A 19,813-nucleotide genomic window follows, 5' to 3' on the forward strand; every position below is an offset into this window, starting at 1 on the left:
TCGAAAGGAATCCGAATGGTTTATTGACATTAGTAACGATAGACGATTTCAGTATTTCGGCTTAATTTCCCCCTATATACGCTAGATTTAGCGTGCAAGGGACAAGGATGGAGGCCCTTAGTCGCCGTGTTTTGGAGGGGCGCTTGGAAAACTTGCCCCCCGAGAAGAAAACGGACGTGGCAGTGTTCCTCAGCTCTACTTTTACAGGTGCTTGTCTATATGCATGTATATATTATAATATAGAGTTCGATATTTCACCTACAAAAGTTATACTGACTGGGAAACCTTATATTAGTAATTTTTGGTCTTTATCGAGTTTTGCATGCCATATGATTTTAATATTTACATATGCAATGAACTAAAAATTTAAACAAATCTTTAAATTTTAACGCATACATTATATCAGGTCTAGGCAACCTCCGTTTTTGGAGGATAGATTTTATCCTCCGTTTTTGGAGGATAGATGTATGCGCCCCCTGGTGGATCTTTTCAGATGAAGGGCAATTAGCTCTGTTTTTACAAAGGGAGTTAACTATGAATAAAATATAATTATTATACTATAAAAATATCACCTTATTTAGCTATTAATAATTATAATTATTGATAATATTTAATAAATATTTAAGTTTAAATAATTGCAGGGCTGATTTTAAAGAAAAATATTTTATGTGAAGACTCTCACATTTTTTTTCAATATTGTGGATAATTGATATCTATAAATGGTATCATTTTGATTAATAAAATTTAACAATGTCTTTTTGTGTGAAGGGATTAAATTTAAATGATACTTAATAACATGTGAATTAATTAGAATAAGAGCTACAAAGTTCCTAAGGTATATGCAAACATTTACTTTGTACATGTACAATATAGCAGATCAAGATATCTATTGTGTGTCTCTAAACGTGAATGAACTAATTAATGTTTTAATGAGTAATAAACATCACTATTTTGTGATTTTTATTAAATGAAACATGTAAATAGTCTATGTCATTTGTAAAACTGAACACAGGAAGTACACACTTTCAAAGCATATTGTGAAAATACTATACATAGAATTTCAAATCGCCGCATACAATCATTAGTTTATTCCCTTAACTTTAATTCCCATATGGTCTGGTGCTTGCATTTTCTCATTAAAGATATGCACGAAGCCTTTGAAATATACCCATGCTATCCTCCAAAAATGGAGGATAATTTCACCCACAATGCAAAGTGACTTTCCATATATGGTAAAAATCAGCAGCCATCTTGAAATTGAGCTATCCTCCAAAAACGGAGGTTGCCTAGACCTGTATATATAACGTTATATATATGCGATAATAATTTGAAACCATGAACTATCGGATGAAATAAATATCTTTTAGTTCAAACCAACTTGAAGAATGAATCTGTTCTCGTTTAGAATATGCATTAGTAACACATCCTTTTACTTAAAATTATGTGTCAATGACGGTATATATGGTATCATATATATTATGTCTAGATGTGTATGACCATTTGCAAAATAACTGGGATAGTTCGCCCGTCGCAATAAAATGTATATGTACGTGGACGCTACATAAGAGAATCATCATGACATTTATATTATTTTACTTTATTTAAATTCTGTATTAAAATACCCAAGTAATCATGTTTTTACAATAGGAAAAGTATTAATTTTGTTAAAATGTACACGAGTTAGAATTTTAAATCTTTGGAAATTTAAACTTCAGAACATTCGGGTCAAATATTTAAAAACATAAATTGATTGATTCAATTCAGGGTCATTCATTATGCTTATTTTAGTTCTCGGTTATTGGGGCTTATTATAACAAAATCGTTTACTACTACAACTACTACTACTACTACTGGTACATGTAACTACTGCTTTGGCTGAATTTTTCCCCATTGTTCATTAATTTGAGCATTTAAAAATTCTTTTTAGTACAAGGAAACGAGTTTCGTTAGAGCCCATGCAGCCCCTGTAACAAATTCTGAATCACTGCTTTTACTTATCATCTACTGATCAATAATGTGGTATACTCAGTAATTAACATATTACTAAAAGTAGTTTTTGAGCACAGGAGCAAATTCTCCCAAGTAATTTTATGCATGTTAATAAATGTGTTCACTTTAATCGATTGGTTGCTTACATTACCTCTACATACATGTAAGTAATACACGTAATTATATATGTACGTTGGTATTTGTTGATTATTTGAGCTTTGTTGATTCCTGCTGTAGATTTGTCCGTAGAGAGAAATCACATCATGAATCAAGTGACACCTGTCCTAAATAAGTATTGCCTGCAGAACAAGCTTACATTCAGGGTAAGATAATCGTTCTATTTATAGCACAGGAAACTATTCACCCATAGTGGAGATTCCAGAACTAAGATAAATTTATTATCAGAGTAACTTACTTTAAAAATATTCAAAATGAACGACATTAGCTGTTAATTTTGGTGATTCCACAATTATTTGAATGAAATGACTAGGAATTCGGTGTAAATTGTGTTCTGTTTCTAGTTTATCGACATGAGGTGGGGGGTGCGGGACGAGGCGTCGGTGGACCACACCACGGAGGAGATTGTCCTGGACGCTCTCAGGATCGCAAAGGAGGACTCCAAGGGGCCGTTCTTTCTGGTTTGTTTTCAGAGATCAATTACTATTAAGCTTCACTCCCTATCTGGACAAATAAATACGTAAGAAATCTAAGAAAAACATAGAACACCCCGTTTAATATCACATATAAACATGGTTTACGATGTTTATGTGTACAAACGACAATTTTGCAGTGGTTAAACTATCCAACTTTTTTTTCAAGTTCAGCAGTTTTTTTATTTGATTGTAAAATCTTTTTTATCTAGTCTAGTTCTAATTTTCTTTTAGAGAGGAGAAAGGTGAGATCGTGCTTTAATATCAGCAATAATATACTGTTACAAGTAGTCGGCATAATGCATGTCAGCGTATAACATGACAAATTTCAGTTAACACAAATCACACGTTATGATGGACCAAAAAAAAAAAAAATAAGCCCACTGTTTATAGCATGCAGTAGCATTACTCGCTAATCTACCATACTCAGTTTTTAAATCAGAACAGTTTTACTTGATAAATCTTCGTATGAGATTATGCACAATGAATATAAACCAACACACAAACAAACGAGCAAAAAGATCTAAACAGCTGTTTTATTGACATTGTGCTATCCAACGGCACACGATTGCAAGAATGAGTACCTAGACTGGTGGGTATTGCAGTACTCGTATAGTGTAGCTCTTTTATTTTGTATTTGTTGTAAATTTTCATATCAATATATGGGATGTGTGGGGAACGTGGCTTGAATCCTATTGCGGCCTATGTTGGCGGGGGGGGGGGGGGGGGGGGTGGCAATGGTAAAAATGTTTTGGTTCAAATACCATTGTCGGGTCTTAATGCTGTGTTTATTTGGACATGTAACGCGCGGTATTCAAATACCGGTAGTCTGCACGGCCTAATAAGCCGGACCAAAGATGTCAAAAAATCAGCATTTAATGCTTAAAACGTACCTGGATCAATTTGACATATTCATTCCATTTTGTGCAAATATAAACTTAAACAATTTTGCAATCTTTACGTAACTCATATGCATCGCAAAGACAGCCTTCTTTGTCGTTTGTATTTGTGCTACTGTGATGTCTTTGAGCTCTTTAAAAGTGTGTTTGTAGTGTGTGACAGGAAACGGACATTTTGCCTTTAACTTTGAGTTAAAACTGCATGCGTGTCTATCTTCTTTGGGGGGGGGGGTACTTGAAAAATGACTCATATAGCCGAAACGTATAGTTTTTGCTATACAGATGTACATATATTTCAGTGTAAAAAGTTATATTCTAATTGTCCATTCTAAACCAAAGAGTTGCCATCCATTGGCCGGACTAAAAGTTTGTTATTTGAACAGAAATCTAAACTTGAACTATTGATTGAAGATCTGTTTTGTTTAATTAATATTTGCATTATAATAAATATTTGAAGCACAACCTTCAAATCAATAGATAAGTTGACACCAAATAGATTTGTATATGCATAAGATCTTGAACTTTAATCATAAACTGTATATGAGGAATTTTGTATAAACAATTAAACAAATATATAAAAAAAATAAACAAGTTTGTTTGCAACCATTTATTACATTTCAGGATCCACCAAACATATTCAAGCATGCCCTAAATGAGCCAAGTTTAGCTATCATTTATGCAACTACATAGTAGTAGCATGAAATGTACTTCAGTTCATGCTTTAAAATTTTTAAAAACAATGGTGCTAGCCACAAAATACAAAGAGAAAATAACATATAAAAAACTAAGATTATAACTATCGTACATGCATATAAATTATATGATATGTTCTTTACGTTTTTTTTTTTTTTGCATGTAAAATTGTTTATTAATATAAATAGAGACATTTACATATACGTGTATGTACATATACCGATCAAATTTCATCAACATTTTTTATTTTCCACTGTTTATTGCAGTGCTTCCTTGGTGACAAGTACGGAAGTCGTTTGCTTCCACACTACATCGAGGCTAAAGAGTTCAAACTGCTACGTAGGATAGCCATGAGGCGTGGTTATGACGTCACGATTATGGATGAGTGGTTTGAGCGTGACGACAACGCTGAGCCGGCGGTGTACCGCCTGAGGTCTATCGATGAAATTTTCACTCACTACGACGATAATGAGCACGAGGACTTACAGAAAAAGGTATACCTTAAACTACGTGTACTAGTATTCCATGTGCAGAAAAAGGTATACCTTAAACTACGTGTACTAGTATTCCATGTACAGAAAAAGGTATACCTTAAACTACGTGTACTAATATTCCATGTACAGAAAAAGTTATACCTTTTGAACTACGTGTACTAGTATTCCATGTACAGAAACAGGTATAACCCAAACTACATTTATTTCACGTACAGAAAAATTATACCCAAAACTACATTTATTTCACATAAAAATTTATTATTGCTATAGGTTTCATTTTAACTTAAATTTGACTCATTACACATCAAATAATTAACAAGAAGTGGTGATAAGACTTGAATCTTTTCCGATCTAGTAAATCTTTGTGATTTTGTTCTACATGTAGATGTTAAGTTATATCCTATATCCATAATGGATTTCATCAGCTCTGTATTTCCTTTTTAAAAAGTTATCAGAAGAACGCGTGTTTTGTGAGTCCTTTCAATTTAACTGCATTTGATATAAAATTGGTTTAAAATTTTACATTACTGCAGAATGAAAACTAAAGCTTTTCGAATTTCTATCAAGGATAAAGCCAAATGGAACCAGACACAAGGCAAACTTCAAACCATTTTAAGAGCGGCGTCAGACGAAGCTTACACGGACAGGCTTATTTCAAAGGAGTCACGTCATGTTTATTTCAAGTCAGGTACGCCATCTTTTCTCGATTTGCCATGATAGTTAGCCTTACGCACAAGTTCTTCTAAAACCTAAACCTATCAGCGAAAAGAATTCCCATTCCATTATACTTCATTTGTTACATGATTATTTCTATTAATAGTAACAGAATCAGAAGTCGAACAAGGCGTCATCTACCAGGATCCAGTCAAGGACAAGGTCATTGTTTATTTCCGAAAGTTCCTGGATATTGATGTTCACGACAACATCGCTTGTAAGTGCGGCCCCGTAGAGGATGGCTCTATAAAAAGAAACTTGTGTTTTGTGTATGGATATGTAGAGTTTCATAAAAAATTAGATAGAATATACGATATTTTATTTTACCTATCAAACATTTTCATTTATACAACTACTATGTCTGCTCAAGTCAAAACAATGTTTGCATCTTTGGTAGTGATTCCCCCCCCCCCCCCCTCTCTCTCTCTCTCTCTGTTAACATTATATAATTGATCATTTCAGAAAATAGTAGGCATACTTACTACCATAATTGTTGAAACAAATGTGAAATTGGTCTTTTACACTGCATTTGTTGACCATAATTGACCATATGAAGCATCAGTTGGCTTTTCGCTAGTTTAAAAACATTTATCAAAGCCGTAGTTGTTTGATGTTAGCTTTGCTTGTTTTATTTAATGAATTATGAATGATGATAGAGAAAATTTATGTGAATATATAATATATAGTTTAATTTTATTTATGTTAACTTCAAAGGGAGATTCACTGATTTAAAAGAAGGCAAAATTGATTCCGAAGCAGAGGAACTACGCGAGAGACTGAAGATTACTCGTGTTCAACCAATTCTGGGTCCAGCACAACTGAAAAAATATCATTTAAACTGGACGTCAACTGGAATCGACGAAACAGATGAACAACACAAAAACTACATTGACAACTTAATAGAAGACATTATCAAAAAACTGAAAGATCAGGTAAACCAGTGTCTGAAAGATGATCACAAATTCTCTCCTTTGTTTCAAGAGGTACTGCACCACCTTCATTTATGCAAGAAAGAAACAGAGCTCTTTGTTGTAAGGAATGACATTTTGGAAAGCGTGAAGGAGAGGATGTTTTTGGTGTATGACACTACTAAGAAACTGGTGACAGTACCATTCGATGAGATTCAAAACAACGTCTTCTGGAAGAGCCAAGACTTGGAGCTAGACGAAACTACGTTTAGCAAAAAAAGCCAGGAAATTAAAGCAGAGTATGAAAGGATCCAGGAATCTTTGGATCGCTTCGACTGTAAGTTTATACATAGTGGGTTTTTCAAGAACAACGATTGTGACCCCGACGTCAACATGAGAGAGTTATACACTCAGCTCCCAGAATTTAAATATTTCTCACGCCCTGTCGTTTTATTTGGTTGCTCCGGTTCAGGAAAAACTGCAATGATGGCTCAGGTTGTTAAAGAGTCCAAAAACTGGTTTCCCAACTCGGTCAGCGTAGTTCGTTTTCTTGGAACCTCTCTACTCTCCTTCTCAATCAAAGACGTTCTCTATTCGATTTGTGCGCAGATCCTAGCCGTCTATAAAATCAACATTCCTTCCTATATCGATTTGGAAAAAGATTACCAATTTCTTGTTCAGTTCTTTCAATCTTTACTTTGGAAAATCGACACAAAAGACCGTCCATTAGTCATCATTTTGGACTCCATTGACCAACTAAAGGATATGAACGACGCACACGCAATGCACTGGTTACCTGTACACCTTCCGCTAAACGTACATATTGTTATCTCTATGATTCCTTCCATACATTGTTGCCTGGAAAACATTTTGTGTAAAATGCCGCACACTGAACAATATCTGGAAATTCCCGAAATGCCAGTGGATATCGCTAACGATATGATCACCATTCGTTTACGAGCACAGAACCGCCGTATAACAAAGATCCAGCGAAAATTCGTTTTGAGTAAATTTGAGAACTGCCCCCATCCTCTGTATCTTCGTATGATTCTGGACCAAGCCGCGACCTGGCGATCCACAACAGTAACGTCTGACCTTTCAGTTGGGGATGACATCACAATGGCCATAAATAAGTACTTTACAAGTCTTGAAAGAAAACATGGTGAAGTGACAACACAAAAAACTATGGGTAAATTTCATTTTTCATGTAGAATATGACGCGCAATGCACTTTTGAAAGCCTTATTTTTTTTAATTTGAATGAAGTATACAAAACTGGAGTTCAGTAGATAATAAGATTGAAGATGAACAGTATGGTCTTTCTTGTTAATATGTTCTCGAGTATCAATACAATACTTAACTTTAATTTTTAGTCTATCTCCGTCCTATAATTTGTCTTATTGTAGCGTACCTGTCGGCGTCACGTGATGGGGTCAGCGTCACTGAGCTGGAGGACTTGCTGTCGCTCAGCGACGAGGTACTACAGGACACTTACATTTACCACCTCCCGCCAAACGACAAACACGTCAGAATCCCGCCCTCAATCATCGTTCAGATGATGACAGATATCCGTCCTTACATCATCGTCAGGAATGTCGGCCCATTGAAGATCCTCAGTTGGTTCCATCGTCAGTTTAGAGAGGTCAGTATTAGAACTTGTTTTTTTGCAAAATATATGGAGAGAGAGAGAGAGAGAGAGAGAGAGAGAGAGAGAGAGAGAGAGAGAATTTGTCGTTTAAATGTTAAAAGAGTTGATTTTGGCTGTAGGTTTGTCACGCTCGCTACTTACAAGGGGAGACGATCATGTCCGTACACTGTCAACTGGCAGAATATTTCGAAGGAATCTGGTTTGAACGAGTTAAACCTTTAAGTCTGTACAAAGTCAAGAAGGGTGAATATCCCAACGCAGACAGAGGAATCCGTCCACAGATGATCAAGCATATGCATATGTACAACGAACGGAAGCTCTCCGAGTTACCATACCATCTCATCAAGTCACACCAATTTGAAAAATTCCGAAATTTGTGTGGAACAAATTTTGAATTCCTGCAGGGTATTGTGTGTGCTTTTTCAGTTTTTGAGGCCATTATGATGTTAAAACTCGCTCTTCAGACGATGGACTTTGCGGGAGAAATAGATTCGCCTCAGCTGTACCAGGATCTGGACAACGTTCATAAGATTTTGTTACTGAGTTCAGAAAACATTTCCAGAGACAGAAATAATCTAGCTGTAGAGGTATTTGAGACAGTCCCTTATACTTTCTTAGCAGATCATTTAAAAAATCTTTTATCTACATGATTCAAACGTGAATATCTGAGTAGTATTTTTCTTCGTCCATTTAATGCAGATCATTTCTCACTTTGGTCCGAACTACTCCGGATCTGAATCCCTCGGGTCCCTGGTGAGAGCTGCCATGAGTTCACTGAGAGACTCCGAGACGCCGGCTTTGATTCCTTTAACTCGCATCGCTCCAGGTCCAGATAGCGTTTTAAAATTCTCCATAACAGCGGAAGTGTTTAGTAGAAACTCAGGTATACAATAGAAATTGGCCATTGTTTTGGGGTTTTTTTTTCTTATTTGTTTGCATTCTTTGTAGACTTTGTTCGGAAGGTCTTTAAAAAATAATAATTAATATAATAATAAAATAATTTTATGTTTCGTTTTTCATTTTTTATCACGCAGACGACTGGAATCGTCAGTACAAACACGTATTATGTGTGGACGAAACAAAGTCCGTGGTCAGATGCATTTATACCATAGGCGCTCAACGGTACCTGTACACCATCAGTCTGGAGAATTATGGGATAGTGAAATCCCGCCACGATGTTCACCTACAGGCGGAATCTGTTTTGATGGCTGGGGGTGATCGGTACGGTTTTTGTCGGGTTTATTTTGCAAACCCTTTTAGAAACTCATTAAAGGATGAATAATCTATTCCTTAAAGACCGAGTTTTTTACCGGTCGGTTTACGGCCTCAGGTAACTTCAGGTGGGGAGTGATGAAAGAGATGTGAAGCCCCGAGGGAAACGCGTTCGCTTGTGTATACTTAAACAATAAAATGCTTTCTTTGGTGATTCATTTAGGATATGAAGGTAGCGACATTGCAGGAAAAATTCATAACCCGCGTTAATTTTTCCAGCAATGATCGCTACCTTCATAACCCGCATGAATCATCAAAGATTATATTAACATCTTTCTTTAACTAATTAATAAATTGATTATGAAAAGTTAGTAAAATTCGCTAAATTACTGTTAATGTACATAAGTACGTTAGCTAAAAGAAACAGCCAAATCGTCTCTTGTGAGACTTTGAGTCTGGCATCATCATGATTATTTCGTGCAGTCCGTGAGTTTACTTAGGTCGCTGTAGATTCAGACCAATCGATAAACAGGGCGTGTCAATTTCAGTCCTGTCACTTTCAGCCGCTGTAGATTTCGACCAATCGATAAATGGGGCGTGTAAATTTCAGTTTGGCTGTTTCTATAGAGCTATGAATTGACTATTTTTTTCCGTAAGAAAAAGAGGAAATTATACATGGTAGATGTAAATATATATCTATGTACACGGGGTAGTAAAGTACTTTCAACAAAGTTTTTCCAATGATCTAAAAAATATCGTATTTATTTATACTTGTAAAACAAATTGTCGATCGTTGAAATGAATAAAAATGCATGAAAAACCGCGTGCGAGATGGGAAAAATCTTCCGTTAGATTGAACATGTTTCTGACGGGATTTACTGAGAATATATCATGATGTTTTGTGCATTATAGGATCGTCACACCGTACTCAAATACTAATGCAAGGTTGCAACATACGCTTGTAAAACTTTCCAATTAGCGGCTAAATTAAAGTTCACAATAATTCTACCAGCTGCGCACGTACCAGAATTGTCTGTACTTGTTTCACTTCCGGTGAAATTTCTCAAAGAAATGTGATAACTAACGATTTAAATCGTGGATGCAATATTTGATTTAATTTAACTAAATTTTATTCTCAATTATTCACAAACATCTTTATTAATAAACGACGTTACATGGATCCATGATCGGCGTCACGTGATTTTTACAGACTATAGGTGATCAGCGCTTGGTGTGGTACCTAAACCAAGTACGAGTAATTCTTTTAAATTATATCTTTAAATATTTCTTTTGATTATAGTGCTTATTATAGATGGCGATTTATCGTCACGGTATGAATCAAAAGAAAAAAAAGTTAATTAATCGCACCATAATTGCGAGCTTTATATACATGTACGGTATACAGAGGAGGGGTAAACGAATGTCGATCATTTTCTAACATCCAATCTGGGACCTCAATTTAGTTGATTGACTGGGGTACACTGACCAGGTAAATTTGAAGGCGGTGCTTATTTTCTTGGTTACCGGTATCTATCAAGTTATAATAAATCTGTTTGTATAAATTATGCAGATCTTGGTAAATTAGTATATGTTTCATAACGCATAATATGTAAAATCTTGTTTTATAAATTATAAATTGCATTTGGAGAATGAATATTTATCAAAAGTTAATTACTCTTGTTTCTGTTCAAAATAAGTAATAATTGATCACACGCTATGAATGATATTAGTTTTGAAAACCAGCTACGACAAATAACAATAAATTTCATTAAAGTCTACCGTACAAAAACTAAGATATGAAGCAGTTGTTGGGCAATCTATCCAAATGAGTAAAATCTAAAAAATGTTAGTATTTATTTACCAGTTGTTATACAACAGAAGGTTCCACGTAACAAACATGTACAAACAAATGATCTTAAAAAAAGGCTCGTGTTTATTTGTTTGGTACAGGTTCATCGTACTAGAGAATTCGGAATCTGTGGAACTGTACGAGGTGTCGTCCTGGAAGAAGATTCCACTGAAGTACAGCCCAGTAGATTGTGTAGCTGTGTCTCACTCAGGACGAGTTCTGGCCTACTTCGCAGGTAAGAGTTTATTTGGGTGTATATCACATTGCAACATATAGCTGCCCATGATCAAGAATAGGATATCATTCAAAGAAATGGTAATACTAATATATAAATGCAATCATTAAACAAATTAAATGCAGAACATTAAATGCCAGCTTTTAAGACTACCAGTTAGAACATTAAATATAATGTTTGGACAATTAATTAAAACAAGATATTCATTGTCATCAACACTAATGTAAAAAGTACAACTGTAAGTCGTAGCATGAATTCCAGCAATCGTTTTTAAACCACTGTTCTAAAATTTTTAGATTATTATTCAAACAATTTTATAGTTTTATCACAATTTGATGGGTTTTGCTAACAATTTTTAGTTGTGGAATAAGGACTTATATGATACATCATTTGAGGAATCATTTGCGTATTATGAGATGATCAAAATGGTCGGGACGTGATAAAATCCAGTAAACCCTGAATTACTTGATGACTTATGTAGATTTGATCACACCCTGACCGTAATAATCACCTCATAATATTCAAAGAATGAATCCTTATTGGTTGTCAGCAATTGTAGGATTAAATCTTAAATCGTTGGCCCTTAACCGTTTTTCATTTTGTATGATTACTTCTGGAGTAGTGTGCAAGCCCCGATTACGTCGATCTCAACAGTACGTCATTTGCGTACGTCATTTGCGTCTTCGATGAAATTTAATGAAATATACTTTACTGATTTGATTTGTATTGTGAGCACAGACAAAGACGTTGGAAAATGTAAATAATGCCAAATGGTATTTTTTTGGAAACGTTCATGCTATTAGCTACATAGAAAGATATATCGATTGAAAAAAAAACATGGCCGAACTCAGACCAGTGGGTACCCAAGCATGTAAAGATGATTTTGAAGATTAAATAAAAATATACATTAAACTTTCATTATTCAGTAACTCTTTGGGCTAATTTTTACTTATTAGCTCCCCCTTTAGGTTAACAGAAACACTTGACACTAAATCACCAATGGGCAGATATTGTTCAAACAGTGCTGCTACAAAAATAAATCTCTAGCTTGTTTCTCGACTTTAATCTTACATGTATATGTTAAATTTTCATTTTATATTTCCTTTTCAGTTTTGTTTGCCAAGGTGGTAGTGTGTCAGATTGGAGACCCCGCTTCCGAACCAAAAGAGCTGTTCAGACTTGATTTAGAAAACGTTATATCGCTGATGATTTCCTACGATGACCAGATTCTGGTAGTCTTTGACAGTGAAGAAAAATTAACCACATATGACATCGCTACAGCAAAAGTCCTATATACCAAGGAAATCAAAAAGGACGAGAGTCAGTTCCGACCCAAACAACACCACAGCGTGGTGAAAGAAAAGCTTGGCAGGTGTGTTAAACTTACAAGAAATAATACTTTGATACGTTTGGATCCCTCTACTGTGACCGTGTGTTCGAGTGATCTCCGGACAGGGGAACATCTACACACTCTACGTGCCTCCGAGTCTGGATCAGGGGACCTTATTGCCCTACACGCGTCAGAGAAGCTAGTAGCCACTGTTGACAGGAACAAGTGGGGTTACTTAAATGTATGGCGTGTGTGGAACCTGCAGACAGGAGAACTTGTGTCGTCTCCTGACAATGTCATGGAACCTCAGATCTCCGGAGACTTTAAAACCTCGATCGTCAGTATGCTGCTTTTTGGTAGTGAGACCCTCTTCTTGGCCACAATAGAGCGCCAAAACTGCTCTGCAGTTAAAATATCATACTTAGGAACAGAAACATCCCCCCTCCCAGAGGCTACACCCTATTGCAATCTCATTGGGCACAATGGAACGATTCTTGAGATGTGTTTGGCCTATGGAGATTCTTCATTAGTTACCGTAGCAAATGACAACACAATAAAAGTATGGGACTTCCATAGGCTAGCAGTTCAATTCCAACAAGAAAAGTTTGGCAATAACCCTGACCTAGAGCGAGTGAGATGCCATTTTAAGGACCAACTCTTGACAGAATCTAAAACAACTATATTCGACATCAGCAGGTAAGTTTTGCTTTAAGGTATTCAATGTATAATGAAGGATATTGAACAATTTTGAATAGTTTAAAACCAGTTAAATATGTACTGCTAAAAAACAATGAAAGTGAAATGAACCAAATTCACATGACTGACATCATATAAGAAGCCGGTCATTTTGCACCTTAAAATTTTTTAAAAGAGTTATCTCCCCTTGTTGAAAAAAAGAAAATTTTAATTTCGTCAGAATATCTGCGGTAAATGATTCATTTTAATTCATATTTTAATAAAGAGAATGTTTATGCATGTATTAACCAAGAGAGTTTTACAAATTTTAAGTTACTTTTTACAATATCGCATTAAAACATACGTTGCCCATAGACTTCAATACAAAATTCAAGGTGTAATTAATATTTTGAAAATTCCTTTGGTGGAGTATTTTCATTTGATAAACACCTTCAAAATGATACCATGATTAGGAATATCGGACCATTCATTTCTTAGGTGCAAAATGTGGTCATTATACATCGAATACCTTAACTGTAAATTGAATAGCTTAAAGACTCGGATGAAGAAAAAAAATGTTATCGAGATTATTCTATTTTTTTAAATGTCAAATATTAATTTTTGACATACACAGAGAAAGAAAACGAGATCACTGGCAGTGTATAAATTTTATATTTTCAGGAACAATAAGAAAGCATTCATAGCAACCGACATTGGACAGCTGATCATTCATGACATTGAAAACAATATCATCGAATATTCTCAAAACTTGAAGGACAAGCCAGTGGAGTTTCTGCTTGTGTCATCGTCGGGTCAGCTAGTTGTCATGGCAACATTAAAAGGCAACATCACCGTCTTGTCTGCGGATGATAGTAAGCATTATTTCTCTCTTCAACCACGAAAATTGATTTGATGATACTGTTACTATTTACAAGTTTACCTTGTGCTTCTGTGCATTATAGATGAGGTCAAACACAGATTCAAACATTCTCAGGAGATCGTGAATTGTATGGCTGAAAAGAACAATATTTTGGTGGTGGGAACCAGTGGCATGGCTGCCAAGGGCTCTGTATGGGACATTACATCAGGTATAAGTTGTCCATTTTCTTGTCGACGTCATTTTGAAAATCGTCTCATATATCCCAAATGCTTGTAATTTTTGTGTTTAAACCGAAAACATATAGATGTAAATACTAGTACCCTCTTGAATTATTCAATCTGGAAAGTGTCCGCTACCAATCAAAATTTCATAACTCTGTCATCGCTTTTGACAATATGTTAAGTTATGATAATGAATCTGAAAAGAATTCAGAAATAAGATTTTGAAATGAATGGGTATAGCTGAAAAATAAAACGACAAATTAATAAATTAATGATAATACATTAAGTGGTCTTAAAAGCAATAAATCCTGATATGTCAACAGTATTAAAAAAACGATGCCATTACTAGTTTTAAGAATACCTTTGGTGGCCGTGATTTTCACTGAACACATCCTATTGTAGGAACCCTCCTGAAGGAGTTTGATCTCCTCTACTCTCTGTCTGTTGTTGCCCTCACCTCTGCTGGCGATAAAGTAAGAATTATATTTCATGCAAATTCTGTTTCTTGTTCATGCTCTTTTCGTCTATCAGTCTATTGATATCATTTCAAATTCAATATAGCTTTAATATAAGTATCTAATATAAATTTTAGATCGTGACATCGTTGTTCGAGTATCCTCTGGTTTTATCGATTACCACTGACAACAACTCTATGGACATGACCCAAGTAGACACAGCAATGACGGCTGCGTCCTGTGTTGCTATTGACAACAGTGACAGTTTGGCACTGATTGGCTCGACTGATGGCCAGATTAGAGTTATTGATTTGGATGGTAAATACAAATTCAGACTAGGTCAAATCTCTTCTGTGATGACGGCAGTTTTCACTCCTAATGGGAAAAGAGTTGTTTCAGCTGGATATAAGAATATCTTTGTCTGGGATCTTGACCAAGAGAGGCTACTTTACAGGGTCAAGAAGCACACCAACTTTATATCGAAAATTCTGTTTGATGAGACAGGGAAAATCATGGTGACCGCATCATGGGACAAAAATATTGCCGTCTGGGATGTTCCGTCAGGAATGTCTATCGCCACCTATTACGGACACTACAAACTGAATGAAGTGAAGATAACTTGTGATGGCGGAAAAGTGATCTTTATTCCTGATGTTGTGAATCACATCGGTATACTGGAGCCCAACAAAATGCTACAGCACATGATGAAAGGGGACAGAACTGTGGTACGGGACTCTATGTTAAAGGCCCAAGCATTGTCTTTCTCCGGTCAGAAAATCACTCAACTGACCAGCCAAGCTTGTACCATATTATGAAGAAAATCCTAACTATACCTTTGTATGATACAGTGGGAATATTTGGTATCAAGTTTACTACTGGGAAACAAGATTGAATTCCAATGTACTAGTATATTACATGTGTACTGTTTTAATACGTATTGGTTATTGCAGCTAACTTGTTTTGAGATACTCGCGTTCATCCACTTTATACCCAACTTTACCATGATACATTGACAAACATTTCCTGTATGTACTAAAGTCAATCCTACACGCTTATAATGACAACATTACGTGCTTTTATGCATTATGCATCTGTACGTCATTTCTGATATAGTTGGCTACCAAGCAGTTATATTTTAATGCTTTACACTGGTTTGCGAAAACTCAGTAAGCATTTAAAGTGACATTGTTGTGGGATATATAACCTTCATCAGCAAACGAAATATTGCTAGTTTTATACAACATCCTGTAATCATACGTTAGAATCTCAAAGTAGCATAATACTCAAAGTGTATATATTAAGACACAATTTAGACTCGGGCAGTGGAGCAGTGTACATTAAAGAGATTGCTGATTTGTGTCAAGTATTGTTTATTCTTTTTAACAGTTTAATATTAAACTTGCAAGTGTCTAGTTTTTTGTTTGTTTTGTTTTGCTTTCATTTTTTGGGGAATTTTAAAAGTGGTTCATAAACTGTATAATTATTAAAATTCATTTTTGGACCTGTACATGCTAGTACATGTATGTATTGATCTCATTGGAAATTAGATAAGATATCATTGTTCTTTTGTATACGATCAATTAAAACGTGTTCGATTTAATCACATAATCTAAAACCCCATAAGAATTAAAGAGGACAAGGCAACCTTTAAAAAATGGTTTTAAGGATGAAAATATAGTATGGTAATAGTTGACCAGTAGTTGTATAGCATTGCTACCAGTGGCGTATTTAAGAAAGGGGAGGGGGGTCACCCGATGCGCCTCCCTAACATTGTCAAAATAAAGTTAAATCATACTCCTGGCAAAGAAAATGTACAAGTTGCGAGTCTTAACTAATTGTATCAACTTTTTGGAAACTCGTGAGATTTCTCTACGTTAGATTTATTTCAACGCAGCAGTGTGAAGAAAACCCATTGATTCAATGGTTTAACGTATATAGAAAGCCCCTTCTTAGGTTCAAATGAGACCAGTCACCCACTTTTTAGTGTAATTGGTAATGCTAGCTTGTGTTTTTAACTACTCTTCCATGTTTATTATTATACAAGCTGGCATCGTTATCTTTTTTAAACTTCGTTAGCATCGTTCCATTCAACTAGATTTTTGAAACTAATTAACAGCCATTCGTAAAAAAATGAAATGTTTGAATTCTTATATTTCTTTAATGCAGGTGGTTTTGATGGAATTTCTGTAGGTCGTAAATCTACAAACCTTTAAAATTATAAATAATTTTAGTACTTTAAAGAACAATAACGAGAAGAAAATAAACTAATAGTTTTCACTAGTTAAAATTATGGCGGACACAATTTCTTTTTGGATAAATAGAAAATACTAGATTAAACAAAAACACAAATAAAAAAAACAAAAACAAACACAAAACAAAAATAAAACAAAGAATAATTTTGTTTCCTGTTGCATAAAAGTGTTTCCTTAATAAGAAATTCATACAGTTTGTAGGTTTTTTATTCGTTCTGTGTATTCAATATTATAGCGAGCGCAGCTCGCCGGCGCACAGCGCCGGCGCGAAGCGAGCTCTACCGGCAAGGCGTGTGTGAATAGAAAATTCGGACTAGTTGCACATTCATTCAACGGATTTTTTTGGCGTCAGTAAATCGGACCAGTAATGCATCGTTTTAATCGTCCCAGTAGTTCCCTGTAATCATGGCAATTTTTATCACTTCACACTCTCACGAGAATCAGCAAGACAAAGGACTATGTGCGGTTTTATGCATTTTTTGCCCCCAATATCAAAGTTTTAGAAAGAGCTTTAAAAATAAGGTGAAAGATAGTTAAATTCATATTGGAAATGAAGATGTAAAAGGTTATCACCAAAGTGACGTCATAATGTAGAAATGACGTCATGAAGATTGCATTATTTTGATAAATTGATGTTTTGTAGCAAAATATGGGTGTTTTCCGATGGTTTTTCGACTGGGAAACATCGAGCGCAGGCTTGCTCAAGTACCATATTTTAGTATAATGTGTATAACAATCTGAAGAAAAACATATGTTAATATCGCACTTGAGCAGACCTGGCTCTATACTTCCGAATGCATAATATAGAGCAAAAATGAGTATATTTTCATTCGATTTCAAATTTTCGGGAATTTGGCCATTTAGGTGACGTCATAGATACACAGCGAATGAGCAATGATGACTAAAATCATTATTCAAGTTATAGAGGGCGAAGCCCTCTCACGGGCCCGAAGGGCCCGTGAGAGCGGAGCTCTCCCTATAGACAACACGTGTATATATGTCTAAAAATAGAAATTACACTATATACCTATAAAGTTGAAAAACTTTTCCAAGATGGAGGAAAAAAGATTAACTTCACGCGCAGTGACATCACCGGCATCCATGTTGAATTTGAATCTCGTACTAACTTCACGTTAGGCGATAATTGTTTATGTTGAAAAATAAGCAATAAATTCACCCAATTTACTCTGTGTTGTTTTGTTATATATTTTCACAAACACAGAAAAAAATTATCTTCTACCACGTTTACCTTTGAAAAAATCGCACATAATCGATCCAATGAATTTCAAGAAATCTGATTGGTTAAAATTTACATCTATCGTCTGCCGACAACCTTTCATGTTTACCGAAGCAGTTTCATTGGCTTGATTTATTTCCTGGGCGGTGCTAGAGACAGAACACGTTGTTGTGTTTACATTTTGCAGCAACATTTGTCGGTAAACTTTCAAATGATAGGATACGTGTTTTTTATGAGAAATCTTATGGATTAACGTTGTTAGCTTAAAAAAATATTTCAGTTTTGTTTACATTTTGCGGCAACATTTGTCAGTAAAATTTCAGATGATAGGATACATGCTTTATGTATTAACGTAAGCTCTAAAATATATTTCAGTTGTGTTTACATTATGCAGCAACATTTGTCAATTAAATTTCAAATGATAGGATACTTGCTTTAAATGACAATTCTTTTGGATTACCTCGAAAAAATATAGGTTGTATAATGCTGAAAAACAGGTTTAATTAATTAGATTTCTAATGTAATTAGAAAAGTACATGTTATTCATATTTTATGCTTAATCGTGAACAATGAATGTCCCAACTTGCTCATCAGAATCAACTGATTACATCAGTGAGCATTATTACGCAAAAAATTTGGGTGAAAATGTATGCAAAAATGATTCTATCAGTCTTGACCATTGCTACATATCAAACACAGATCAAGTTGTTATGAATGATGTTGTAAATGATGAGTACCCCCCTTCTTTGCCTACAGCGGTACATGTTGATCATGATTATTGCCAACCCGATATTTCCATTGAGTCACCCAATCAGGTCAATGCTTCAGATTCCCATGAACAGTCTCAACTGTTTGATCTTGACACTCTCTTAAATAGATCAAATGGAAACATTTTCATTGAAAATACAAATTTCAATTTATTCAATGTCCCTGGTGATGGCAACTGCTTTTTTCATTGTTTAAGTCTAGCATTCCATGGTCATATCAAAAATACAGAGAATTACAGACACATTATTTGTACATATGTGTATGAAAACTGGGAAATGTTCCAGGAAATGGTTATGTTAATGCATGACTACAGTACAAATACACCAGAAAAGTATTTTCAAAAAATGGTTGTTCATAATGTTTGGGCTACAGCTATTGAAGTTAAAGTAGCAGCAATTCTATTCAACATTGACCTGCATGTCCATCTCCTGCATTCCTTTCATCTTCCATTAGTCATTTCAAGACAAAATTCAAGTAAAGAGATATTCAGCCCCTTGGAGCCTGCTGAAACAAATCAAACCATCATTCTTCTGTTGCATAACAATCATTTTCTGTTATTACACAAAAACAGAAATGACATGTCAAAAAATACAGAAGGGGTTTCTCATGGTTATTTAAATGAAAACAGAAACACTGCAAATTCAAAACCTGTGAAAATCAGTCAGTTATGTACAGCTTCAAAAAAGAGACAAAAATCTATACAAA

The 19,813-nt window shown here is 35.0% G+C and overlaps 1 protein-coding gene and 1 long non-coding RNA gene across 3 annotated transcripts in view; one reads left to right on the forward strand and one right to left on the reverse strand.

Moving 5' to 3' along the window:
• On the forward strand, window positions 1–16,273 carry LOC105322584 (NACHT domain- and WD repeat-containing protein 1). Its single transcript, XM_066069799.1, has 17 exons — window positions 1–207; window positions 2,227–2,312; window positions 2,511–2,627; window positions 4,498–4,725; window positions 5,293–5,413; window positions 5,546–5,656; window positions 6,154–7,536; window positions 7,753–7,988; window positions 8,114–8,581; window positions 8,694–8,877; window positions 9,029–9,215; window positions 11,157–11,290; window positions 12,401–13,316; window positions 13,977–14,167; window positions 14,258–14,383; window positions 14,799–14,869; window positions 14,989–16,273. The coding sequence occupies exons 1-17, from the start codon at window positions 108–110 to the stop codon at window positions 15,664–15,666; spliced, it is 5,337 nt and encodes a 1,778-aa protein (XP_065925871.1). The 5' UTR covers window positions 1–107; the 3' UTR covers window positions 15,667–16,273.
• LOC136270889 (uncharacterized) overlaps window positions 14,019–19,813 on the reverse strand; it is a 27,746-nt gene continuing 21,951 nt past the window's right edge. For both annotated transcript variants that reach the window (XR_010708763.1, XR_010708762.1), the window contains exons 2-4: window positions 14,758–14,855; window positions 14,236–14,592; window positions 14,019–14,155 (exon numbers count right to left, since the gene is read on the reverse strand). This is a non-coding gene — a long non-coding RNA (uncharacterized lncRNA). The remainder of the gene's footprint in view (window positions 14,156–14,235; window positions 14,593–14,757; window positions 14,856–19,813) is intronic.

This window comes from Magallana gigas, chromosome 8, assembly GCF_963853765.1.
Source record: "Magallana gigas chromosome 8, xbMagGiga1.1, whole genome shotgun sequence".
In the NCBI taxonomy this organism is placed as follows: domain Eukaryota; kingdom Metazoa; phylum Mollusca; class Bivalvia; order Ostreida; family Ostreidae; genus Magallana; species Magallana gigas.

Coding starts and splice junctions, on each gene's coding strand:
- LOC105322584 (XM_066069799.1), top strand. CDS start 108: ATGGAGGCCCTTAGTCGCCGTGTTTTGGAGGGGCGCTTGGAAAACTTG. Junction 2,313..2,510: donor AGAACAAGCTTACATTCAGG/GTAAGATAATCG, acceptor TTCTGTTTCTAG/TTTATCGACATGAGGTGGGG. Junction 14,384..14,798: donor TGTATGGGACATTACATCAG/GTATAAGTTGTC, acceptor ATCCTATTGTAG/GAACCCTCCTGAAGGAGTTT.